At 44.6% G+C, this 26,734-nt stretch overlaps 1 protein-coding gene across 2 annotated transcripts in view; it reads left to right on the forward strand.

The window, feature by feature from the left end:
• Positions 1 to 221: 221 nt before the first annotated feature.
• Positions 222 to 26,734, forward strand: part of LOC111961487 (golgin subfamily A member 6-like protein 25) — a 34,885-nt gene continuing 8,372 nt past the window's right edge. The window contains exons 1-5 of one of the 2 annotated variants that reach the window (XM_023983799.2): positions 222 to 716; positions 18,008 to 18,444; positions 18,556 to 20,632; positions 22,039 to 23,670; positions 24,575 to 24,689. In XM_023983799.2, the coding sequence (XP_023839567.1) occupies positions 367 to 716; positions 18,008 to 18,444; positions 18,556 to 20,632; positions 22,039 to 23,670; positions 24,575 to 24,689 (4,611 nt within the window). In that variant the 5' untranslated portion in view covers positions 222 to 366. The remainder of the gene's footprint in view (positions 717 to 18,007; positions 18,445 to 18,555; positions 20,633 to 22,038; positions 23,671 to 24,574; positions 24,690 to 26,734) is intronic. The other variant, XM_023983800.2, reaches the window with a different exon arrangement.

The following is a 26,734-nucleotide window of genomic DNA, read 5'->3' on the forward strand; positions in this document are numbered from 1 at the left end:
AAAAATGTTCAATGAACATTCGAACAGTCCGGCCCTCGGCTTGTAGCTAAATTTTTTATTTGGCCCTCCGTCCATTTGACTTTGACACCCCTGTTCTATTGGATAATGATGTGGGTATTTTTTCAGGCATCCGGTCGAAAGTCGAGCTTTGTCATTAATTTGTGGGAGTGTCTTGGCTCAGCAAAGAACCTGTCTCGCAAGAGTATTTCAACATACCACGCCCACTCAGCTGTTTCCTCAACCGTCCATAGGTAAAAGTTTTTCTCTGTCGCGCTACACTAACTTATCTACTTCTATTTAGCACACCAAAACGTTTCTAGACGTTATTCAGAGGCCCACTCGTCCAAACCTCCGCAGGTCTCAGCCATGTCTCTATCGGACCAGAGCCAACAGTGGTATCCCACCAGCGTACAGGTAACTGTGCTTCAGGCAAGAAGCCTGAGGATAAAGGGAAAAAATGGCACCAACGACTCATACGCCATCATGCAAGTGGCCAAGGATAAATTCGCTACGGCGGTGGCAGAAAAGAGCGTGGCACCGGTGTGGACAGAGGAGGCCACGTTCGAGCTGCCGCTCTTCCACAACGGTAATACAGAGAAGTGTACGTTGCATGTCCACGTAATGCACCGGGCTCTCGTGGGATCGGACAAGTTGCTCGGGCACGCAGTCATCAACCTGTTGGAGCTCAGCGAGGTTAAATCCCGCAATAAGACTGAGTGAGTGTTCACGTCTGTCCAGTAATAATCACAGCTTTCTATTTCTACATTTCTCAAGAAAGTGTTTGCCGTTAGTTACACACTTCCTTTTTAAATGGATGATCTCTGTAGTTGTAATAGCCTATTTAAGACAATGGAGCACCACAATGTCACTACTCCATTGGCCTTCATTAGGGGTTGTAATTATTAATTAAGAACAGGGACTGCTCCATATTCCACTTGTGTAAAAATCACCCAACTCAACATGCAACAACAATGTTATGTATTAATTACAACAATACAGTATAAGAGCAGGCTATAGGCCTAAAGTGTTATCTCACATGGTTTTACTCTGACAATTCACTCAGAGTGCTACAACCAGTCGTTAGAGCCTATGGAATAATATTGATTGTTGCCCTGTTGCTTTTTAGTTCTTGCTTGCCTTCATCTCCCATTTGAGTGACACTGTTTGTTTTGACAGCCTACTGGTTTAGCTCATAACAGTGCAGCATGCGAGCAGCACAACACACCATTACCAATACCTCACAAATTGCCTGTCTCCTCTGAGTCATCAGTTCATAGCAGTGCTCTCTCCCTTTATGAATATCTGTTACGGTTTAATATCTCCGAACCATTGGTTTGCAGTACTTTTGTTTGACTGTATTCATTTATTATGTTATAAAGAAGGTAACGTTTTGTACATCTGTCTCAGGTGTTCATATATTATAATAACAGTCAAAACAATCCCTAATGTATAGTTTTGAACTGAACAATGAGGATCTGAGTCATCAGTAAAAGCCTCTGTTCCGCGACACTCTGTCCTGGAATAAAACACCCAGCTGAAGTCTGGAAGGAAATGAGGAGGGGGGGGGGCAGGAAGAGTCAACCAGGGGTCTCAGACCTGTGAGGTGTGTGACCATGAGTACCCTCTTGGAGGTTACAAAAACAAAATGAACACAATGCTGTGACTGCAGCTTCTTATCTTCAGTGAAGCACTCAATGTGAATCCAAACGGAAAGGCAATAAAAAAACAGACTGACTGCTCACAGAATGACAAATATGATGAATAACTGTATGGGGGGAGAGAGCATCTCCTCACTATTACTGCAGCTGTGTTGAGAATACAGCATGGGGAAATGTAGGGCAAGGTAGGTAGGGGTGGCAGCTTTCATTGTTGTCCAATGTTATTATTCATTCACAGAAAAATAGAGCAATACATTTGGGAATCGTACAAAAATGTAAAACAATGCGGTCAGGCTTGTTCAACATGTCCCTCTAGTCCAGGGCTCTCCAACCCTGTTCCTGGAGAGCTACCCTCCTGTAGGTTTTTGCTCCAACCCCAGTTGTAACTGACCTGATTCAGCTAATTATTTGAATCCGGTGCGCTTGATTAGGGTTGAGTCAATTACTGTGAAATGTACATAGAGAAATTACATAATTGATGTAGATTACTGTGTGTGTAAACAAGTTTTCTGTATAGTTAACACATCTCCCTTCATGAGGGAGGCCATTGCGTCTAAAAAATACTGATCCAGTCTGGAATATTAGTCAGGTTCACACACCCTCCTACTATGTTACTGAGTGACTGACAACACCCCAAAGACTCATCCTTTCCTTCTACACCTCCCGGCTAGTGTTTGGAATACTGAGCAAGCACATCAGGGAAATACGTGCCCGCTTGTGGAATCTACTTAGGGGCCACATAGCAGTCACAGCTGTTATACTGTATGCAGTAGCTGAGTAGTTATGAAATCAAACATTCTAAACCAACTCTCTGGCCTTACAGCTGCACTATCACAAGCTGCATTGCCAAAGCAGTAAGGATAGGACACTTACAGTAAGCCCAATTATTATTTCATCCCAATATAGCTCTGTAATTCAATTGACGTTAGACAACAAAGGACAGTTCATTCTTCTCTCTGTGAAAATGTCAAGTTGTTTTGAAAGTTTCTCAGTGAGCAGGACACACCCAGACAATCCTTGTAGTTGTTCACTGATGCCTGTGTGGACGTCATGTCACACTTCTCAACAGACCCTTGTGAACAACACCCTGCTAGGGAAGGGCCGGGCATTGGAGAAGAACAAGAGGAGAAGTAACTTTACTGAACATCAGTGAAAAGGAAGTAAACTGTAGTGCCGTTAACTGGGTGGAGGGAGCTGACTAAGAACAGGATAGAACAGTCAATGAAAGGGTAATTTAGTATGAAAAGGCCCGGCGTCAGAGTATCATCTCAAATGCAGCAGTCTCGCATCCCAGTGTGAAGTACACAACGTGCAGTACTACTGCTGCTCACAGGCAGGATAGAATAATGGAAAGAGATGGAACACTGTGTGAGTCAGCATTTAGGCTGTTATTATTCTAATGGCTCTTTCAGCACATACTCTTCCTGTGTAACCCTGAATGGCTGATAAAACAATGCCTTCCTTGACACAAACCGTTCTTATCACAATATGCAGCTGTCTCTCCCCCTCATACACATGCACACACACATTCACTGAGAGAGACTTAACTGAAAGCCAGCCTTTTATTCAAAATATGGCCACTATAATAAGGTTTGCAGATGAAATTGTGTTTGGTGCCAAGACCAGGGTTGGAGAGCCCTGCTCTATTCCATTCAGTCAATTACTGTGAAATGTACATAGAGAAATTACATAATTGATGTACATTACTGTGTGTGTGTAAACAAGTTTTCTAGTTCTCTCGTTGAATGACAAACACTTCATTTAATAATCTTTTTGTACGAGCGAACAGCTGAAAAAAGAAAACTGCCGAAAACCCAAACCGAACAAAAACATCACCAAATTTCATCATAATATATGCAGGAACTGTTTCAACTGGGAAGCATGCAATAGTCTTTACTGTTTTTCGTCCTAAATTAAGTAACGTTCTTGTTAAGCCTGTCGCATGGTTCCCAGTTGAAACAGTTTGTGCATGTATTATGATTTGGTAACATTTTGGTGTTCCACATTTGTCTAGATTTTTTGGAGGCAAGTCAAAGATATATAGCTAAAGTCTACGCCCCTTCGTCAGTGATTGGTCAACAGTATAGACTAGCAGGAGTGGGAACTGTGGACTGGATTCTTAAATTAAGTGTTGTCATTTAACAAGGGACGACTAGTTTTCATGCACATTTTGTCACTTGAGAAATACAACGCCGAACATCTTAGTTAGATGTACAATTGCACGACTAAGACCTCCCCTGCAAAAACGTGAAATCAAGAAATCTGTAAATAATTTTCGGACTAATCCAGACTATTTTGAGGAAGTGTTATTGGTTATGTTATTACTACGATGGCTGAAGAGGGACAACAATAATATTGGTGCTTTTTTAATCGTAAGAACCCTAGTCGGGTTCTGCTAGGAGCAAGCCGAACCTATGTCTGCGGACACATTTAGAGAGTACAGCAGCGGGGGGTTTATTAATTAGGCTGCAGGCTTATTTATTTCACAACTTCTTGAGAAATATTACATCTCACTAAGCTGTCTCTGGGTATTTCGGTCCACACACATGTGACCATGTCTTATTTTGCTGCTATACACAGTACCAGGTGATGTGCAGTGTACGCACACACTTAAGTCTGGTAAGTGGACACTCTTGAAAGTGGATATTGCTGTGTCTTGTGATGTGTAAGGAGAGCGCTTCTTGGTCAGCCTATTAGAGTACATCTAGTTTGGTTATTGCATCTTTCTGATGACCTATGCAAAGATCCATCATGATTTGCCATCTCCTTATATAGGATCAGCCCTATGTAAAGTCCATTCTCCATGATGATAATTGGTTTCATGCTACATGCTTTATCTGAGTAGGAGACAGTCTGGAGACAGGGCTGAGGATTTCCACGGCGGATAGTTTTTTCCCCTCAGTGTGACAGTGATAGGTTCATGTGACGTTGTTGTTATCGCTGACCTTTAGCTAAAATGCCAAACTTCAGCAGATTTTTTTTTTTTTTTTTTCTCAGACCTGAATTCTTCCCAGAGCTACTTTTATATGCCATCTTCATAGTCTCTCAGCTGTTTTTCTATGTCTGGTCAAGGGATGTCCATGGTAACTCATAAATACTGATTCATACACCTTTATGCATAGTATACAGTACTATCAACCTTCGTTTGAGTTCTTCAGAAAATTAAAAAACCAGTGAGCTGTGTTCAGGGAGTTTTCTTATTGTGTTCTACTCTGCTTTCTCAAGGTTGACTATGGTGTACCTGATTTCTGCGGCGGCCAAATCCAGACTTAGCCTCTGTTTAACTTGAAAAACAAACCTATTATGTGCTCCCCCTCTCTGGTGGTTGGTGCTTGACTGTGGCTTTACCAGCTCCCAAACAGACCGCGTTATGTTTGACTTAAAGCAGATAACTCAGTGTTACTGTTTACACCGCCTTCCTTCCCATTCTCACTAGCCCCTGCCAGCTGCAGACAGCTTCTACCACTCTCTGAAACACATGCAGTTCATTCAGACATTTCGTTTTGTCATTTTCTAAAGGACTAGCTGATTGCCTTTTGAAAAATAACTTGTTTTATTCAAAGAGCAGTTTCATACATTGGCACTGTATCTAGACATTGACACAGCACACATATCCCTCTGGCAATGATTTCTTACTCTTAACTCTGAACTGTGTTTGTACAGTACCAGTCAGAAGTTTGGACACACCTACTTATTCCAGGGTTAATCTTTATTTTTACTATTTTCTACGTTGTAGAATAATCTTGAAGACATCAAAACTATAAAATAACACATGGAATCATGTAGTAACCAAAAAAGTGTTAAACAAATCAAAATATATTTGAGATTCTTCAAAGTAGCCACCGTTTGCCTCGATGCCAAGTGTGCAAAGCTGTCATTCACTCAACCAGCTTCATGAGCTCGTTTCTTCAAGTGCAGTCGCAAAAACCATCAAGCAGTATGATAATACTGTCTCTCATGATGACCGCCACAGGAAAGGAAGATCCATAGTTACTTCTGCTGCAGAGAATAAGTTCATTAGATTTACCAGCCTCAGAAATTGCAGCCCAAATAAATGCTTCAAGTAACAGACACATCTCAACATCAGCTGTTCAGGGGAGACTGTGTGAATCAGGCCTTCATGGTCGAATTGCTGCCAAAAAAACACTACTAAAGGACACCAATAAGAAGAGACTTGCTTGGGCCAAGAAACACGAGCATGGACATTAGACCAATGGCAATTTGTCCTTTGGTCTGATGAGTCCAAATGAGAGATTTTTGGTTCCAACCGCCGTGACTTTGTGAGACGCGGAGTAGGTGAACGGATGATCTTTGCATGTGTGGTTCCCACCGTGAAGCATGGAGGAGGAGGTGTGAGGGTGATTTTCTGGTGACACTGTCAGTGATTTATTTAGAATTCAAGGAACACTTAACCAGCATTCTGCAGGGATACGCCATCCCATCTGGTTTGCACTTAGTGGGACTATCATTTGTTTTTCAACAGGACAATGCCCCAACACAACTCCGGGCTGTGTAAGGGTTATTTGACCAAGAAGGAGAGTGATGGAGTGCTGCATCAGATGACCTGGCCTCCACAATCACCCGACCTCAACCCAATTGAGATGGTTTGGGATGAGTTGGACCGCGGAGTGAAGGGAATGCAGCCAACAAGTGCTCAGCATATGTTGGAACTCCTTCAAGACTGTTGGAAAAGCATTCCATGTGAAGCTGGTTGAGAGAATGTCAAGAGTGTGCAAAGCTGTCATCAAGGCAAAGGGTGGCCACTTTGAAGAATATAAAATATATTTTGATTTAACACTTGTTTTGCTTACTACATGATTACTTACATGTGTTCATAGTTTTGATGTCTTCGCTATTATTTTACAATGTAGAAAATAGTAAAAATAAAGGAAAAACCCTTGAACGAGTTCGTGTGTCCAAACTTTTGACTGGTACTGTACATACCTGCAAGCGCTTCCCCATCAATTTTCTGAAGAGGGAACATGGACCTGAGAAATCAGCTTCAAATCCCTTCTGTGTGTGTGTTACTGATCTGACACATGTATAGATGTAGGGTAGATGTACAATGGGGACCATAAACTGTTGGATAATTTTGCATAGTGTATTAATATAACATTTAGTACGTTTACATGCACACTAATAATTCAATATTAAACTGATTATGGCAGTAGGCTGAGCATGGCATTTGTAATGTAAACACCTTACTCTGCTTATCTTTATCGGCCTAAAGTCATAATCGCAGTAAGTATACGCCGATTGAACACCTGGATTTCGAAGCAATCGTTGGAATTATTAGGACATGTAAACGCCTTAGTGTTATAGAGGTGTATTTGATCTGCGCATATGCAAGCGTCCCTCTTTTGTGAGTTTGGTAAAACTGAAAGTATGCATCTTAGAAATTGTTTTCACATACAAACTTCATATGTCCCAACTCAGAATCAAATAGGCATCACAAAAATAACACGGTTGCTGTAAAGAATGTTTATTTTGATTGGCGATTTTCTGCATTGACCCAAGTCCCATCAGGTAACCTGATTTCAGATGTGTCCATGTAAACAGGATTATTAGGGAAATAATTATTCTTTCAAAGCATGTAAACATTTCAATTGAACTATTATATTAACCTGATTTATTCCTAATCATATTATTGTGTGCATGTAACCGTACTGATTACTACTGCTTGATTTCCATGAGGATATGGAAATGTGACATGGCAGCACATTTTTCGGTGCATATTTTTCTTCAGCTCTTTTTATCACAATGAAGGTACATGGAGTACCTCTGTGGCATAACTATGTCACGGACAAGGCTGTTCATACACAGATACTTTAAGATTGACTGCACCAAACACGATTTCATCTGCAAACCTTATTATAGGCCATATTTTTTATAAAAGGCTGGCTTTCAGTTAACCTCTCTTGGGCACTCTTCAACAGCCAGTGAAACTGCTGGGCGCCAAATTCAAATACAGAAATACTCATTATAAAAATTCAGAAAACAAAACATATTTGACATAGGTTTAAAGATTAACTTCTTGTGAATCCAACCACGGTGTCAGATAAAATAAAAAAAAATGCTTTACGGCGAAAGCATACCTTACGATTATTTGAGAACATAGCCCACTAGACAAATCATTACAAACAGTAGCCAGCCAAGTAGAACAGTTACACATGTCAGAAATAGAGATAAAATGAATCCCTTACCTTTGATGATCTTCATATGGTTGCACTCAGCAGACATTCATTTACTCAATAAATGTTCCTTTTGTTTCGATAAAGTCTCTTTATATCCAAAAACCTCCGTTTTTGTTCGCGCGTTTTCTTCAGTAATCCACAGGCTCAAACGCAGTCAAAACAGGAAGACAAAAAAATCCAAATTGTATCTGTAAAGTTCATAGAAACATGTCAAACGATGTTTATATTCAAACCTCAGGTTGTTTTTAGCCTAAATAAACGATAATATTTCAATTGGACAATAACGTTGTCAATTTAAAAGGTAAACAAGAAACGCACTCTCTCGGTCGCGTGCATGAAAAAGCTCTGTGGCACTTTAGGGTCCACTCATTCAGACTGCTCTTACTTTTTCATTTTTCAGAATACAAGCCTGAAACAATTTCTAAAGACTGTTGACATCTAGTGGAAGGCATAGAAACTGCAATTTGAGTCCTAAGTCAATGGATACTGTAATGGCATTGAATAGAAAACTACCAAACCAAAAAAAAACTAATTCATTCAGGAAGTATTCTCAGGTTTTCCTCTGCCAAATCAGTTATTTTATACTCAGACACTATTGTAACAGTTTTGGAAACTTTTAGAGTGTTTTCTATCCAAATCTACCAGTTATATGCATATCATATCTTCTGTGCCCGAGAAGCAGGCAGTTTAATTTGGGCATGCATTTCATCCAAAATTCCGAATGCTGCCCCCTACCCTAGTGAAGTTAAGTCTCTCTCAGTGAGTGTGTGACGGGGAGAGACTCAGCTGCATATTGTGATAAGAACGGTTTGTGTCAAGGAAGGCATTGTTTTATCAGCCATTCAGGGTTACACAGGAAGAGTATGTGCTGAAAGAGCCATTAGAATAATAACAGCCTAAATGCTGACTCACACAGTGTTCCATCTCTTTCCATTATTCTATCCTGCCTGTGAGCAGCAGTAGTACTGCACGTTGTGTACTTCACACTGGGATGCGAGACTGCTGCATTGAGATGATACGCTGGGCCTTTTCATACTAAATTACCCTTTCATTGACTGTTCTATCCTGTTCTTAGTCAGCTCCCTCCACCCAGCTAACGCCACTACAGTTAACTGTTGTAACTTCCTTTTTACTGATGTTAAGTTACTTCTCTTGTTCTTCTCATTGAATGCATTCAATTGTACAACTGACTAGGTATCCCCCTTTCCCTTTCTCCAATGCCCGGCTCTTCCCTAGCAGGGTGTTGTTCACAAGGGTCTGTTGAGAAGCGTGACATGACGTCCACACAGGCATCAGTGAACAACTACAAGGATTGACTGGGTGTGTCCTGCTCACTGAGAAACTTTCAAAACAACTTGACATTTTCACAGAGAAGAATAACCTGTCCTTTGTTGTCTAACGTCAATTGAATTACAGAGCTATATTGGGATGAAATAATAATTGGGCTTACTGTAAGTGTCCTATCCTTACTGCTTTGGCAATGCAGCTTGTGATAGTGCAGCTGTAAGGCCAGAGAGTTGGTTTAGAATGTTTGATTTCATAACTACTCAGCTACTGCATACAGTATAACAGCTGTGACTGCTATGTGGCCCCTAAGTAGATTCCACAAGCGGGCACGTATTTTACATTTACATTTACATTTAAGTCATTTAGCAGACGCTCTTATCCAGAGCGACTTACAAATTGGTGCATTCACCTTATGACATCCAGTGGAACAGCCACTTTACAATAGTGCATCTAAATCTTTTAGGGGGGGGTCAGAAGGATTACTTTATCCTATCCTAGGTATTCCTTAAAGAGGTGGGGTTTCAGGTGTCTCCGGAAGTGGTGATTGACTCCGCTGTCCTGGCGTCGTGAGGGAGTTTGTTCCACCATTGGGGGGCCAAAGCAGCGAACAGTTTTGACTGGGCTGAGCGGGAACTGTACTTCCTCAGTGGTAGGGAGGCGAGCAGGCCAGAGGTGGATGAACGCAGTGCCCTTGTTTGGGTGTAGGGCCTGATCAGAGCCTGAAGGTACTGAGGTGCCGTTCCCCTCACAGCTCCGTAGGCAAGCACCATGGTCTTGTAGCGGATGCGAGCTTCAACTGGAAGCCAGTGGAGAGAGCGGAGGAGCGGGGTGACGTGAGAGAACTTGGGAAGGTTGAACACCAGACGGGCTGCGGCGTTCTGGATGAGTTGTAGGGGTTTAATGGCACAGGCAGGAGCCCAGCCAACAGCGAGTTGCAGTAATCCAGACGGGAGATGACAAGTGCCTGGATTAGGACCTGCGCCGCTTCCTGTGTGAGGCAGGGTCGTACTCTGCGGATGTTGTAGAGCATGAACCTACAGGAACGGGCCACCGCCTTGATGTTAGTTGAGAACGACAGGGTGTTGTCCAGGATCATGCCAAGGTTCTTAGCGCTCTGGGAGGAGGACACAATGGAGTTGTCAACCGTGATGGCGAGATCATGGAACGCGGGCAGTCCTTCCCCGGGAGGAAGAGCAGCTCCGTCTTGCCGAGGTTCAGCTTGAGGTGGTGACCGTCATCCACACTGATATGTCTGCCAGACATGCAGAGATGCGATTCGCCACCTGGTTATCAGAGGGGGGAAAGGAGAAGATTAATTGGTGTGTCGTCTGCATAGCAATGATAGGAGAGACCATGTGAGGTTATGACAGAGCCAAGTGACTTGGTGTATAGCGAGAATAGGAGAGGGCCTAGAACAGAACCCTGGGGACACCAGTGGTGAGAGCACGTGGTGAGGAGACAGATTCTCGCCACGCCACCTGGTAGGAGCGACCTGTCAGGTAGGACGCAATCCAAGCGTGGGCCGCGCCGGAGATGCCCAACTCGGAGAGGGTGGAGAGGGGATCTGATGGTTCACAGTATCGAAGGCAGCCGATAGGTCTAGAAGGATGAGAGCAGAGGAGAGAGAGTTAGCTTTAGCAGTGCGGAGCGCCTCCGTGATACAGAGAAGAGCAGTCTCAGTTGAATGACTAGTCTTGAAACCTGACTGATTTGGATCAGAAGGTCATTCTGAGAGAGATAGCAGGAAGGCTGGCCAAGGACGGCACGTTCAAGAGTTTTGGAGAGAAAGAAAGAAGGGATACTGGTCTGTAGTTGTTGACATCGGAGGGATCGAGTGTAGGTTTTTTCAGAAGGGGTGCAACTCTCGCTCTCTTGAAGACGGAAGGGACGTAGCAAGCGGTCAGGGATGAGTTGATGAGCGAGGTGAGGTAAGGAGAAGGTCTCGGAAATGGTCTGGAGAAGAGAGGAGGGGATAGGGTCAAGCGGGCAGGTTGTTGGGCGGCCGGCCGTCACAAGACGCGAGATTTCATCTGGAGAGAGAGGGGAGAAAGAGGTCAGAGCACAGGGTAGGGCAGTGTGAGCAGAACCAGCGGTGTCGTTTGACTTAGCAAACGAGGATCGGATGTCGTCGACCTTCTTTTCAAAATGGTTGACGAAGTCATCTGCAGAGAGGGAGGGAGGGAGGAGGATTCAGGAGGGAGGAGGATTCAGGAGGGAGGAGGTCAGGAGGGAGGAGAAGGTGGCAAAGAGCTTCCTAGGGTTAGAGGCAGATGCTTGGAATTTAGAGTGGTAGAAAGTGGCTTTAGCAGCAGAGACAGAAGAGGAAAATGGTAGAGAGGAGGGAGTGAAAGGATGCCAGGTCCGCAGGGAGGCGAGTTTTCCTCCATTTCCGCTCGGCTGCCCGGAGCCCTGTTCTGTGAGCTCGCAATGAGTCGTCGAGCCACGGAGCGGGAGGGAGGACCGAGCCGGCCTGGAGGATAGGGGACATAGAGAGTCAAAGGATGCAGAAAGGGAGGAGAGGAGGGTTGAGGAGGCAGAATCAGGAGATAGGTTGGAGAAGGTTTGAGCAGGGGAGAGATGATAGGATGGAAGAGGAGAGAGTAGCGGGGGAGAGAGAGCAAAGGTTGGGACGGCGCGATACCATCCGAGTAGGGGCAGTGTGGGAAGTGTTGGATGAGAGCGAGAGGGAAAAGGATACAAGGTAGTGGTCGGAGACTTGGAGGGGAGTTGCAATGAGGTTAGTGGAAGAACAGCATCTAGTAAAGATGAGGTCAAGCGTATTGCCTGCCTTGTGAGTAGGGGGGGAAGGTGAGAGGGTGAGGTCAAAAGAGGAGAGGAGTGGAAAGAAGGAGGCAGAGAGGAATGAGTCAAAGGTAGACGTGGGGAGGTTAAAGTCGCCCAGAACTGTGAGAGGGTGAGCCGTCCTCAGGAAAGGAGCTTATCAAGGCATCAAGCTCATTGATGAACTCTCCGAGGGAACCTGGAGGGCGATAAATGATAAGGATGTTAAGCTTGAAAGGGCTGGTAACTGTGACAGCATGGAGTTCAAAGGAGGCGATAGACAGATGGGTAAGGGGAGAAAGAGAGAATGACCACTTGGGAGAGATGAGGATCCCGGTGCCACCACCCCGCTGACCAGAAGCTCTCGGGTGTGCGAGAACACGTGGGCGGACGAAGAGAGAGCAGTAGGAGTAGCAGTGTTATCTGTGGTGATCCATGTTTCCGTCAGTGCCAAGAAGTCGAGGACTGGAGGGAAGCATAGGCTGAGATGAACTCTGCCTTGTTGGCCGCAGATCGGCAGTTCCAGAGGCTACCGGAGACCTGGAACTCCACGTGGGTCGTGCGCGCTGGACCACCAGGTTAGGGTGGTCGCGGCCACGCGGTGTGAAGCGTTTGTATGGTCTGTGCAGAGAGGAGAGAACAGGGATAGACAGACACATAGTTGACAGGCTACAGGAGAGGCTACGCTAATGCAAAGGAGATTGGAATGACAAGTGGACTACACGTCTCGAATGTTCAGAAAGTTAAGCTTACGTAGCAAAAATCTTTTGACTAAAATGATTAAATGATACAGTATGCTGAAGTAGGCTAGCTGGCAGTGGCTGCGTTGTTGACTTTGTTTGAAAGTGTAGCTGGCCAGGTAACTGGCTAGATAATTAGTCTAAACTACACAATTGTCTTAGAACAAGGACAGCAAAGACAACTATGTAGCTAGCTAACACTACACTAATCAAATCGTTCCGTTGTAATTTAATAGTTTCTACAGTGCTGCTATTCGGTAGGAGTTGGCTAGCTAGCAGTGTTAGCAGTGTTAGCAGTGTTGACTAGGTAGGAGAAACGGCAGCGCAGCGGACGAAAATAGCTGGCTAGCTAACCGAAATTACTCTAGACTCCACAGTTATCTTAGATACAAAGACAGTAAAGACAACTATGTAGCTAGCTAACACTACACTAATCAAGTCGTTCCGTTGAGTGTAAATAGTTTCTACAGTGCTGCTATTCGGTGGCTAGCTGGCTAGCTAGCAGTGTTGATTACGTTACGTTGCGTTAAAAGAACGACAATAGCTGGCTAGCTAACCTAGAAACTGCTCTAGACTACACAATTATCTTTGATACAAAGACGGCTATGTAGCTAGCTATGTAGCTAGCTACGATCAAACAAATCAAACCGTTGTACTGTAATGAATGAAATGTGATACTACCTGTGGAGCGAAGCGGAATGCGACCGGGTTGTTGAATGCGGAAGTTCTATTTCTATTTCCCTGATGTGCTTGCTCAGTATTCCAAACACTAGCCGGGAGGTGTAGAAGGAAAGGATGAGTCTTTGGGGTGTTGTCAGTCACTCAGTAACATAGTAGGAGGGTGTGTGAACCTGACTAATATTCCAGACTGGATCAGTATTTTTAGACGCAATGGCCTCCCTCATGAAGGGAGATGTGTTAACTATACACAAAACTTGTTTACACACACACAGTAATCTACATCAATTATGTAATTATTCTATGTACATTTCACAGTAATTGACTCAATGGAATGGAGGGACAGGTTGAACAAGCCTGACCACATTGCCCTTTTTAAGTTATTTTGTACATAATGTGGCTGCTACCGTCTCTTATGACCGAAAATAACTTCTGGACATCAGAACAGCGATTACTTATCTCGAACTGGACAAAGATTTATTTACTTAACGAGTCCGACGCAAGGATATACTGCTTTGTCGGGAATGGGCTCAGATCCCCGTCATTTGTGTGAAGAAAAGACGGAGAAAAAGGTTGCGGATGTCAGGCTTGCCTTCTGAGAATTTCGCAGTCGAGTGAGTAAACCTCCACTACCATCCGTTCTATTGGCCAACATGCAATCATTGGAAAACAAAATGGATGATATACGATCAAGACTATCCTACCAACGGGACATTAAAAACTGTAATATCTTATGTTTCACCAAGTCGTGGTTGAACGACGACACAGATAATATAGAACTGGCGGGATTTTTCATGCATCGGCAGAACAGAGAAACTACGTCTGTTACGACAAGGGGCAGGGGTGTGTGTGTCTCAACAGCTGGTGAGCAATGTCTAATTTTAAAGAAGTCTCAAGGTATTGCTCGCCTGAGGTAGTGTGATCTGCAGTTTATCATAAAGTGCTTCGAAGACGTCGTCCCCACAGTGACCGTACGTGCATATCCCAACCAGAAGCCCTGGATTACAGGCAACATCCACATTGAGCTAAATGCTAGAGCTACCGCTTTCAAGGAGCGGGACACTAATCTGGACGCTTATAAGAAATCCCGCTACGGACTCGGGCGACCCATCAAACAGGCAAAGCATCAATACAGGATTGAGTCCTACTACACCAGCTCTGACGCTCGTCGGATGTGGCAGGGCTCGAAAACTATGACTGACTACAAAGGGAAACCCAGCCGTGAGCTGCCCAGTGACGCGAGCCTTGATGAGCTAAAATGCCTTTTTATGCTCGCTTCGAGGCAAGCAACATTGAAGCATGCATGAGAGCATCAGCTGTTCCAGACGACTGTGTGATAACGCTCTCGGTTGCCGATGTGAGCAAGACCTTTTAAACAGATCAACATTTCCAAAGCCACGGGGCCAGACAGATTACCAGGACGTGTATTCAAAGCTTGCGCGGACCAACTGGCAAGTGTTTACAATGACATTTTCAACCTCTCCATGACGAGTCTGTAATACCTACATGTTTCAAACAGACCACCATAGTCCCTGTGCCCAAGGAAGCGAAGGTAACCTGCCTAAATGATTACCGCCCCATAGCACTCACGTTGGTAGCCATGAAGTGCTTTGAAAGGCTGGTCATGGCTCACATCAACAGCATCATCCCGGATACCCTAGACCCACTCCAGCTCAACACGTCTTCCACGCTGATCCTCAACACTGGGGCCCCTCAGGGGTGCGTGCTTAGTCCCCTCCTGTACTCCCTGTTCACCCATGACTGCGTGGCCATACACGACTCCAACACCATCAAGTTTGCTGACGACACAACAGTGGTAGGCCTGATTACCGACAACGATGAGACGGCCTATAGGGAGGAGATCAGTGACCTGGCAGTGTGGTGCCAGGACAACAACCTCTCTCTCAATGTGAGCAAGACAAAGGATCTGATCGTGGACTACAGGAAAAGGAGGGCCGAACAGACACCCATTTAACATCAACGGGGCTGTAGTGGAGCGGGTCGAGAGTAAAGTTCCTTAGTGTCCACATCACCAATGAACTATCATGGTCCAATCACACCAAGACAGTCGTGAAGAGGGCATGACAACACCTTTTTCCCCCTCAGAAGACTGAAAAGATTTAGCATGGGTCCCCAGATCCTCAGTTCTACAGCTGCACCATCGAGAGCATCCTGACCGGTTGCATCACCGCCTGGTATGGCGCTACAAAGGGTAGTGCGTACGGCCCAGTACATCCCTGTGGCCAAGCCTCCTACCATCGAGGACCTATATACTAGGCGGTGTCAGAGGAAAGCCCAGAAAATTGTCAGACTCCAGTCACCCAAGTCCTAGACTGTTCTCTCTGCTACCGCATGTGAAGTGGTAATCCTAGCACCAAGTCTAGGACCAAAAGGCTCCTTAACAGCTTCTACCCCCAAGCCATAAGACTGCTGAACAGTTCATCAAATGGCCTCCCAGACTATTTACATTGACCCCCCCCCCCCTTTGTTTTTACACTAGTGCTATTTGCTGTTTTATTATCTATGCATAGTCACTTTACCCCTACCTACATGTTCAAATTACTTTGACTAACCTGTGCCCCCGCACATTGACTCGGTACCGGTACTCCCTGCATATAACCTCGTTATTGTTATTTTATTGTGTTACTTTTTATTATGTTTTACTTTAGTTTATTTAATAAATATTTTCTTAACTCTATTTCTTGAACTGCATAGTTGTAAGAAAGCATTTCACGGTAAGGTTTACACCTGTTGTAAGAAAGCATTTCACGGTAAGGTTTACACCTGTTGTATTCAGCATTTCACGGTAAGGTTTACACCTGTTGTATTCGGTGCATGTGACAAAGTTTGATTTGTTTTATGTTGTACGATTCCCAAATGTATTGCTCTATTTTTCTGTGAATGAATAATAACATTGGACAACAATGAAAGCTGCCACCCCTACCTACCTTGCCCTACATTTCCCCATGTTATATTATCAACAACAAAGCTGCAGTAATAGTGGGGAGATGCTCTCTCTCCCCCCATACAGTTATTCATCATATTTGTCATTCTGTGAGCAGTCGGTCTGTTTTTTATTGCCTTTCCGTTTGGATTCACATTGAGTGCTTCACTGAAGATAAGAAGCTGCAGTCACAGCATTGTGTTCATTTTGTTTTTGTAACCTCCAAGAGGGTACTCATGGTCACACATCTCACAGGTCTGAGACCCCTGGTTGACTCTTCCTGCCCCCCCTCCTCATTTCCTTCCAGACTTCAGCTGGGTTGTTGAGGAACAGGCGACCTCAGGCCTTATGGGTTTTGCTTGACAGACTTTTAATGCTGACTCAGCTCTGCATTGCTCAGTTCAAAACTATAAATGAATGGTTGTTTTGACAGTTATTCCATTATCATTTTAGCTGAAACATACAGATGTATGAACAGTACCTTCTTTATAACAGAACACATACAACAGGGATTTCTTGAGGGTCATTGAACCAATCAGCATGGACCACAAGAAATTACTTGATGCAGTTCTTACAATGTGAGGCTTTCTCTTTGTATTCTGACCTTCTTTTTACCAGAAGGCATCTTCTATACAAGTGAACCAGTAAATGAAACGGACTAGGTGTAGAGGAACTCGTTTTGTGATATTCTGATTATATTTAATTTACTGCATTCATTAAAGAAAGTGCCTGGGGATTTTGTTAGTCATTAATTAAATATGAACCTAAATTGAGTGCAATCTTAACAGACTCCAACTATATTTTCCCTGCATATCCTGTAGCTATGATCACTCCTAGAACCCTCCAATGTAAAGTCCATTAATTCAGTTTAGAAATTCACATTGCAAAATTATTTCACTCCCGGAACCCTCCCCCCCCCACCCATTTCCACTCCTGGCCTGTAGTAGCCTGTACAGTACATTTTAAGGCATGGTGTTCAGTCTTAACATACAACAGAAGTGTGCTACAACTTAGTAGGACGGCAAGGATGAAATTGTCTTTCTATGTTCCCGGTGGTGACCATTTAGTATGAATCATAATGCCCACTGACTCTCAAGATCACTTACCGCATCATCGGTCATTTCCCCTGGCTCCTCCACCCTTGGGCCTCTCCAAAAAAATCACTGTTTCCATGGAAGGACTCTTAACATTTGAAAGAAAAAATAGCAGCAGCCCCAATTTACTGGATTTATTCTCTTGGTTATGATAAACCCCTACGAACCAATAGGATTAGAGTGCAACAAATAAGGGGGGAAATACATCCTTGAATAAAGCTATGCTATGGGTGACAGCTTTCTTTATTTGTGATAGTGTCTACATGTTAGCTATATATTTTAGAACTGGAGGTGAGGCCCAGGGGCTGATGAATACATGACACATTATTTGATCATCAGCCTTCCTCTGCTTATGCAGGCTGTGGTTGTTCAGACAGATCAGTCTGCTAAGTGTGTGTTATCTGAAAAGAGGGGTGAATGCCTACACATTTCTAGTTATTTCTGAGTGCCCTTACAAGTTATTGGAGGAGCTCAGTAGACATCTAAACAAATAAAACATTACCTTGGTTCTTTCTTTCACTGCCTTACATTCATAGACCTTGTTCTTGAGCCATCTCTCAGATAAGAACAGCATGTGTTTCATACCAATTCAATGAAACTATTTGATAAACAATAGACTTTCTCTCAACAGATGGCATAAGCTGTTGGATAAGGCAGGCAAGCCAGACAAAGACAGGGGAGAGGTGCTGGTGGACATCCAGTTTATGAAGAACAACCTGACAGCCAGCATGTTCGACCTCTCTGCTACAGACAAGCCGCGCTCCCGCCTGGGCAAGTTCAAGGACAAGGTTCGAGGCAAGAAGAAGGAGAGTCTGTCAGACTCAGCGTCTGCCGTGGTGCCGTCCTTCACCCAGGTTCTGACGGACAGCGAGGGAGAGGGGGAAGGGGAGGGAGGTGCAGACAAAAAAGAGAAAAAGAAGAAAAACAAGCTGAAGTCTCTGTTTTCTCCCAAGTCTAATCTGCAGCGTCACGGACTGTCGCAATCCATGTCTGTCCTGGGCCCTCTGCCTGAGAAGAACTCCTCACTGAGTGGCAGCCCCTCAGGCCTCAACGAGGACTCCTCTGAAGGTGAGCATCATCACAGACTGGCCTTCCATTTTAAATATAGCGTAATCTATTAGAAAACTTGTTACACTGTGTTTACAAATCAAACTTCCCACGCTTCTTTCTCATCCACAGGTAAAAATAAATTCAAGTTTCTGACCCATAAACGCACAGGCAGTTCCGACAGTAAGGCTTCTCAGGGCTCCTTGTCTCTAGGGCGCTCTAAGATCCCTGCCCCGCTTGCAGAGCAGAGTAACCTGTGCATCAACGGCAGTCACGTGTACACAGAGCATACCCAGCCACGGAGCGCACGCACCGGCTCCACCTTCAGCCTTGCCAGCTCAGGCCACGGTTCCATGGAAGACCTACGCAGGGCCCAGGGCCGTAAGAGCTCCAGCACCTCCATGGACTCTCTCACGGCCCTGAAGCAGCCCTCACCCTGGGCAGAGGTGGAGAGCAGCAGGGCAGAGGAGGAGGAGGAGGAAGAGGAGGAGGAGGAAGAAAGAGTTAAGATGGACGAGATGAAGAGAAAGAAAGAGCAGGAGAGAAAGAAGTTAGATGAGGAAGAGAGGATGAATAAGGAGGAACAAGAGAAAAGGAGGATTGGGAAGGAGGTAGAAAGACTTAGGTTTGAGGAGGAGAGGATACGGATTGAAGAGGAGAAGATGAGGTTTGAGGAGGAAGAGAAAACGAGGATGGAGGAGCAGGAAAACAGAAAGAGGATGGAGGAGGAAAAGATTAGGGTTGAGGAGGAAAGTAGAATGTTGGAAGAGAGGAAGAGGAAACTGAAGGAGGAGGGAGAGGTGAGGGTAAAGAAGAAAGAACAGGAAATGATTAGGTTACAGGAGGAAATGGAGGAAGAGAAAACGAGGATGGAGGAGCAGGAAAACAGAAAGAGGATGGAGGAAGAAAAGATTAGGGTTGAGGAGGAAAGTAGAATGATGGAAGAGAGGAAGAGGAGACTGGAGGAGGAGGGAGAGGAGAGGGTAAAGAAGAAAGAACAGGAAATGATTAGGTTACAGGAGGAAATGAGGGAACAAGAGAGGTGGGAAGAAGAGGAAAGGATGAGGAGAGAAGAGCATGAAAGAATGAAGAGGGAGGATAGACTGAGGAAGGAGGACGAGAGGAAAATGAGGGAGGTGGAGGAAAGATTGAAGAGGGAGAAAGAGGAGAGAATTAAGGAGGAAGAAAGGATTAGGAGAGAACAAGAGGAAGATATGCAAAGAAGGGAGGAACGGGAGAGGAAGATCAGGGAGGAGGAAGAAAGAGTGAAGAGAGAACAGGATAGGCTGAGAGAGGAGGAGAGAAGAGTGAGGGAGGAGGAAGAAAGGGTGAGGAAGGCCGAGGAGGAAGATAGGCTGAGAGAGGAAATGGGGATAAAGAGGACAGAGGAGGAAAGAATTAAGAGAGAAGAGGAGGATAGGCTGAGAAAGGAAGAAGAGGAGAGGAAGATCAGGAAGGAGGAAGAAAGAGTGAAGAGAGAACAGGATAGGCTGAGAGAGGAGGAGAGAAGAGTGAGGGGGGAGGAAGAAAGGGTGAGGAAGGCCGAGGAGGAAGATAGGCTGAGAGAGGAAATGGGGATAAAAAGGACAGAGGAGGAAAGAATTAAGAGAGAAGAGGAGGATAGGCTGAGAAAGGAGGAAGAGGAGAGGAAGATTAGGAAGGAGGAAGAGAGGATAAGGAGATTAGAGGAGGAGATGTTGAGAAAGGAGGAAGAGGAGAGGAAGATCAGGAAGGAGGAAGAGAGGATAAGGAGATTAGAGGAGGAGATGTTGAGAAAGGAGGAAGAGGAGAGGAAGATCAGGAAGGAGAGGCTGAGGAAGGAGGAAGCAGAAACAATGAGGCTTGAAGAAATAAGGGGAAATGAACAGGAGAGGAGGGATAAGGAGCAGAAAGAAAGATTTAGGGTGGCGGAAGAAAATATGAAAAAAGAGGAGTTGGGACAGGAAGAGAAAAGGAGAAATGCACAGATGGAGGAAGAGCAAAGGCGTGAGGAAGTTGAGAAGCAGATGGAGGAAGGGCAAAGGCGTGAGGAAGTTGAGGAGCAGAATAGCGAGGCAAAGGTCACCGTGTGCAATAATCCTTTTGAGGAAGTCTCTCCCACCAGTTCATTTGATGACACCGCTTCAAATAATCTGTTTGAGGAGAACGCTATGACCACCACTGGACCCATCAGCTGCCGGATAAATAAAGTATCAGCAGTCAAGCCAAGGTCAGTCACATACACACACGGTCTCAGTTCCCTTTGCCAGAATTCCATTAGCCCTTGGGTGCCATAAATTATGGATGCGCTATTTATTTAGTCTCCAAAAGCAGCAGGGGGAAAATACCCAAGTGTCTTCTGGAACCCCCTGAGATCTCTCCTTTCATCCGCACACACTAACTTTCCCTCTCTCAAATCTTCAGATTCTCTGATTCAGACATCCCATTTCATCTTCTAACAAAACAATATCAATAATGCTAACATTCTCTTTCCTCTGGGCTGTCAGAGCAGGGTGGCACAAGTCAGATTGATGTGGAAAACCTACCAACTTGTCTGAAAGAGACTTTTATACCACCAGTTAATCAAGGGAGGCAACAAGCCCAATGTATGGATGAGACTCGGCTGGATGTAATTGGGTTGGTTTTATTGGATCTTTACTGCTTTGGTACAAAATTGAGATTTGAGCAGAAAACCTGTTGCCTTATCAATGACTTTGGTACAGGGTGATGCTCAGTAGAGAATATTAAGTTAATCTCCGTGTTAGAGTCATGGCCGTTTGGTGTTAAGCGAGATGTCCTGGTATCTGTTGGCCTGAGGTGTATGGCACTACTCTCTCATGCGCATCTCATTAAAGCACAATCCCCTGAAGTAATATGACACCGTCATGAAAGTTGCAGTGCAGTGGAAAATGTGGATGTTCGTGTTGGAAACCTTTGGCTCAGATTGGATTGGCTGCTACTCCCATGAATCATACCTTGCTATACAGTTTCTACAGATGTCATATTAAAGGTGTTACAGTGAGACACAAAGCATTAGGTGATTGCTCAGGTTTTTAACTATGGCGTTGATGTTGAATGACTCATGAGAGAGTGTATGAGGATGAAACAAAGCAACAGGATGATTTGAGTGTATTCAAGCAAGGCTGTTTGGTCATGTGAACAGGCAAGGTTCAGAAGCTAGAAAGATGATTTCTCTTTTGTATTTCTCCTTTTGATCTATGTTTCGTTATTTTAAATCTACATGTAAAACCTTTCTGTGCCTTAGTGTTTTTGTGTTACTAACATAAACATTATAACTAACCTTCATGTCCCTCTCATAAAGACCTAATAAAATGAAATCCCACCCGTACTCCCATGTTCTTGTCTGGTGAGTTACGAGAAACTAGTAACAACTTTGTTATGTAACACCTCTGTAGTTTGCACTGCCTACCTCTCTGCTAACTGGAATGTGTTTGTGTGTGGATTCCAACAAGAGTTTCGAAGCATTTCATCATTTAGTTTTAGAAACAAATTCTATGTTCTTTAAAAAGTTTTGAAGGTTTTTCCATTTTCAATGTTTGGTAGTTAGACCTTGTCGTCAGCAACAACAACAAAACATCTCACTGCACCCTCCCCTTCCTAACCCTGCTCTTCCAGACCCTCTTCATGGGGGAACCCTTCAAAGCCTGCTATATCTTCCAGCCCCTTATCATCCTCGTCTCCTGAACTGGAGAGTTCTATGGACTCCCCCAGAGGCGCTAGGGAAACCGGAGACGCTATTGACCCGTCTGCTGATCTGATGGAGAAGAAAGACCCTGCCCTTGTGGCTCCCAACAATCAGCGCTGGGCTCGTAAGGACAACTGGTCTAGTAAATCTCATTGTGCCACACCTACCCTCGCTAAAACAAAGCCAACAAAACCGCCCCCTCCCCTCAGACGTCAATCTTCCACGTCATTGGTGGGAAGTGGGGATGACCAGGGGAGTGTTAGTGGTAAGGACCATTCCAGTGTCAGACAGGATAAGGGCCCTGCTCCACTGCCTCCAGACAACCAGCGATGGGCTCATAAGGACAACTGGCCCAGTAAGTCCAACCCTGATTCTGCCACTCCTACCCTCACCCAAAAAACGCCAACAAAACCGCAGCCTCCTCCAAGATGCCACTCTGCCACGTCATTGGTGGGAAGCGAATATGACCAGCACTTAAATGAGAGTGTTAGTCAGGATGATTCCAGTATCAGGAGGGACAAGCGTCCTGCTCCACTGCCTCCTGACAGACCAAACCAGGCTCCAAGCCAGACACAGAGGGACCAGAGTATGACCAGTGTGAATCAGGGACATAAGGACAGAGTGGGTGCCTCCATGTCCAAGGTTTCTCAACGTGTGGCACAGATGATCACACCACTGAGATCTTCCTCCACAGCTACAACAGAACACATCAGTGGAAGCCAGAGCTCTACCCACCATGGGAACCAAGCAGAGGAACCCATGCCCTCAGCCACTGGGGGGTTGATGGTTGCGAAACACAATAAAGGTCCAGCACCCTCCAGGCCCCAGCACCCTCCAGGGAAGACATTGCCAACAGCTGATGTGTTAGATGAGCAATCAAATACTGAGGAACATGACTCTTCGGTTCAGTTTGGTCCAAACAATCCCTTTGCAGAAGACTGCAGAATGGAGAAGTCCTCTGGACGCAGTGAAGATCAGAGTCTAACTGGTGAGCGTCAGGAGAGCCTGGACTCTCACAATCAACAGAGTTGTACCTCCACAGATGCAGATCTAGGTCCGTTTCAGAAGCGTGTGGTTGGGGACACAACTGAGCTTCCAGCGCCAGATGTTCTGCCAGCTGAGGATGTCTCCTGTCCCACCAAAAGCACATCAGCGAAGCGAGCCCGTGCTCCCTTGCCTCCAGTGAAGATAACATCCACCTTTAGAGAGGAGGGAGCTGGTAAACAGAGTTCTGGAAAACTACAAAGCCCAGCGGCTCCCACTTCGAGTAAGCTTTCCTCAGGTAACTGGGTAAGAAAGCAGAATGGCGGGGTGGGTATGGCACTACCATGTGTTACCCTTGCCCAGCCCCCATGTTTCCCCTCACCTGCCCCCTCCTCCATACCCCACCCTGAGCCCCTGAAGGGATCAGGGGGCAGGAGAGACTGCCCTCCCCAGACAACAAGCTCTGTCCCTGGCCAGAAGACCCTGCTTCATGCTGGAGCTCTGCCCTCCATTACAGAGCAGTGCAGTGGAGAGGAGGCAGGAGGGAGAGGGGACAGGTCTGCCTCAAGCACACGCAGGTGAGAGAGATCTCAGCCTTTTCCTGTAGCGTGTAGCAGCTATGTGCTGTCCACCAAACCTCTCCTGTAGAATGTACTGTAGTTAGAATTACTAAACCTCCCCAATCGCTTGTAAAATGCATTGTTCCAGAACACTTCATGACTGTGACCCTTTATAAAACTCTTCTACTCTCTTATCAAATGTTTAGCTGCACTTTCCTGAATTAAACTTATGACTAGGTTGTATTTGCAATACTTTCAAAAATTGTGCAAAGGAAATCATAGCTGGTACTATTTTCTTAATTATTATACTGTAATTATTATGGAGTTTAACATAAAGCAAATGGAACATAGCTCCCCAGAGCAATTAGCAGTATATTATGTCATCAAAGAGCACTTAGCTACTAATTACAGCAGGTGTAAATTATTTTCTGCTAGTTGTTTAATTGTGATGTCATTCACACAATGCCCTCAGCCAGCATGAATAAGGACTGTAGAAATGCCAGCCTTTGTAGCTTTCATTGCTTTTTGTCATGTTATTCTTCCTGTAGAATCTGACAAAGCTCAGTGGAGCCTGTAAAATGCCATTACTCAGACCGTGCGTACACTGGATCCTCTGCAGTCTAACCTTATCTAAGAGGGAAAGAAGAGTACAGATACGCTTGTCATTGTGTCATGTATGATGCGAATGAGTCAATTGTGAAGACGAACCCTGCTCGGATTTCTTCTCATGTATAACTGATCAAACAAATCGTGTCCCACTGTTGGCAGCAAGCTTCAACTTCAAATAATCAGACCTGCTTTTTGAGAAAAGGAATGTATCCCGATATCCCCCACATCCACCTTCTGCATCCCCTCTAATAACAATACTTTTCAGAAAAGTTTGAGTCTCTCACTCTCATGGTCTCTGTCTATCTCGATTCAGGCCACACCCAGTAAAGCCCTTGAGTTCCCTGGAAAACCAGCCAGCCTCCAACATCCATGAGGGACAGGCTGGCAAATCTACAGGGATCCTCGGTGGTCTTCAAGAGAAGATACAGGTACTTTAAAGGAATATACAGTCAGGTCCATAATTATTGGCACCCTTGATAAAGATGAGCAAAACAGACTGCATAAAATAAATAATACAAATACTGAGCTGTATTATTTTATACAAATTTTTCTCTGCTAGTTTAATTGTGATGTCATTCAGACAATGCCCTCAGCCAGTATGAATCACGTCTACAGAAATGCCAGCCTTTGTAGCTTTCATCGTTTTTTTTGCGCCTGGGCTGGAATAATACATTATGGCCTTTTCTCTTGCATTTCAAAGATGATGGTACAAAAAAAAATGCATTTTACCAGATGCATGTAATGTGTTATATTCTCCTACATTTAATTTCATATTTCCACAAACTTCAAAGTGTTTCCTTTCAAATGGTATCAATAATATGCATATCCTTGCTTCAGGTCCTGAGCTACAGGCAGTTAGATTTGGGGATGGCATTTTAGGTTAAAATTGAAAAAAGGGTCAGAGCTTTTAACAGGTCGAAATTGCAAATCCAATGACATGGTGATTTTTATTTTATTATATTGATTTCATGTCAGTTGACAACTCAGCCAAATGTAAATAAAAACTAGATGTTGAACTGACTCTATGTAGGATATTACATTATAATAGCCAGTGTAAAGGACGTCACGCCGCTGCTTGCCAAGTACCACTTCCTCCTGATTCATCTCACACGGAGGCTCAATCCCAAAACCACCTGACCGCCCCTCCTGAAGCGTCTTACCAGTCGACGGCACACGAAAGGGGAGGAGACCAGTTAAAGAATAATTTTTAAGCCTTGAGATAATTCAGAAATGTAGTGTGTATGTGTGCCATTCAGAGGGGGAATGGCGGGACAAAATATGTACAGTTGAAGTCGGAAGTTTACATACACCTTAGCCAAATACATAAACTCAGTTTTCACTTCCATTCCTGACTATTTCTGCCTAGTAAATATTCCCTGTCTTAGGTCAGTTAGGATCACCACTTTATTTTAAGAATGTGAAATGTCAGAATAATAGTAGAGAGAGTGATTTATTTCAGCTTTTATTTCTTTCATCACGTGGTCAGAAGTTTACATACACTCAATTAGTCTTTGGTAGCATTGCCTTTAAATGGTTTAACTTGGGTCAAACATGTCGGGTATCCTTCCACAAGCTTCCCACAATAAGTTGGGTGAATTTTGGCCCCTTCCTTCTGACAGAGCTGGTGTAACTGYGTCAGGTTTGTAGGCCTCCTTGCTCACACAAGCTTTTTCAGTTCTACCCACAAATCTTCTATGGGATTGAGGTCAGGGCTTTGTGATGGCCACTCCAATAAGTTGACTTTGTTGTCCTTAAGCCATTTTGCCACAACTTTGGAAGTATGCTTGGGGTCATTGTCCATTTGGAAGACGCATTTGCGACCAAGCTTTAACTTCCTGACTGATGTCTTGAGATGTTGCTTCAATATATCCACATAATTTTCCCGCCTCATGATGCAATCTATTTTCCCACCAGTCCCTGCTGCAGCAAACACCCCCACAACATGATGCTGCCACCCCCATGCTTCACGGTTGGGATGGTGTTCTTCGGCTTGCAAGCATCCCCCTTTTTCCTCCAAACATAACAATGGTCATTATGGCCAAACAGTTCTATTTTTGTTTCATCAGACCAGAGGACATTTCTCCAAGAAGTACCATCTTTGTCCCCCATGTGCAGTTGCAAACCGTAGTCTGCCTTTTTTATGGCGGTTTTGGAGCAGTGGCTTTTTGCTTGCTGAGCGGCCATTCAGTTTATGTCGATATAGGACTCGTTTTACTGTGGATATAGATACTTTTGTACCTGTTTCCTCCAGCATCTTCACAAGGTCCTTTGCTGTTGTTCTGGGATTGATTTTCACTTTTCGCACCAAGTACGTTCATCTCTAGGAGACAGAACGCATCTCCTTCCTGAGCAGTATGACGGCTGCGTGGTCCCATGGTGTTTATACTTGCGTACTATTGTTTGTACAGATGAACGTGGTACCTTCGGGTGTTTGGAAATTGCTCCCAAGGATAAACCAGACTTGTGGAGGTCT

This window comes from Salvelinus sp. IW2-2015, linkage group LG4q.1:29, assembly GCF_002910315.2.
Source record: "Salvelinus sp. IW2-2015 linkage group LG4q.1:29, ASM291031v2, whole genome shotgun sequence".
NCBI classification, from domain to species: domain Eukaryota; kingdom Metazoa; phylum Chordata; class Actinopteri; order Salmoniformes; family Salmonidae; genus Salvelinus; species Salvelinus sp. IW2-2015.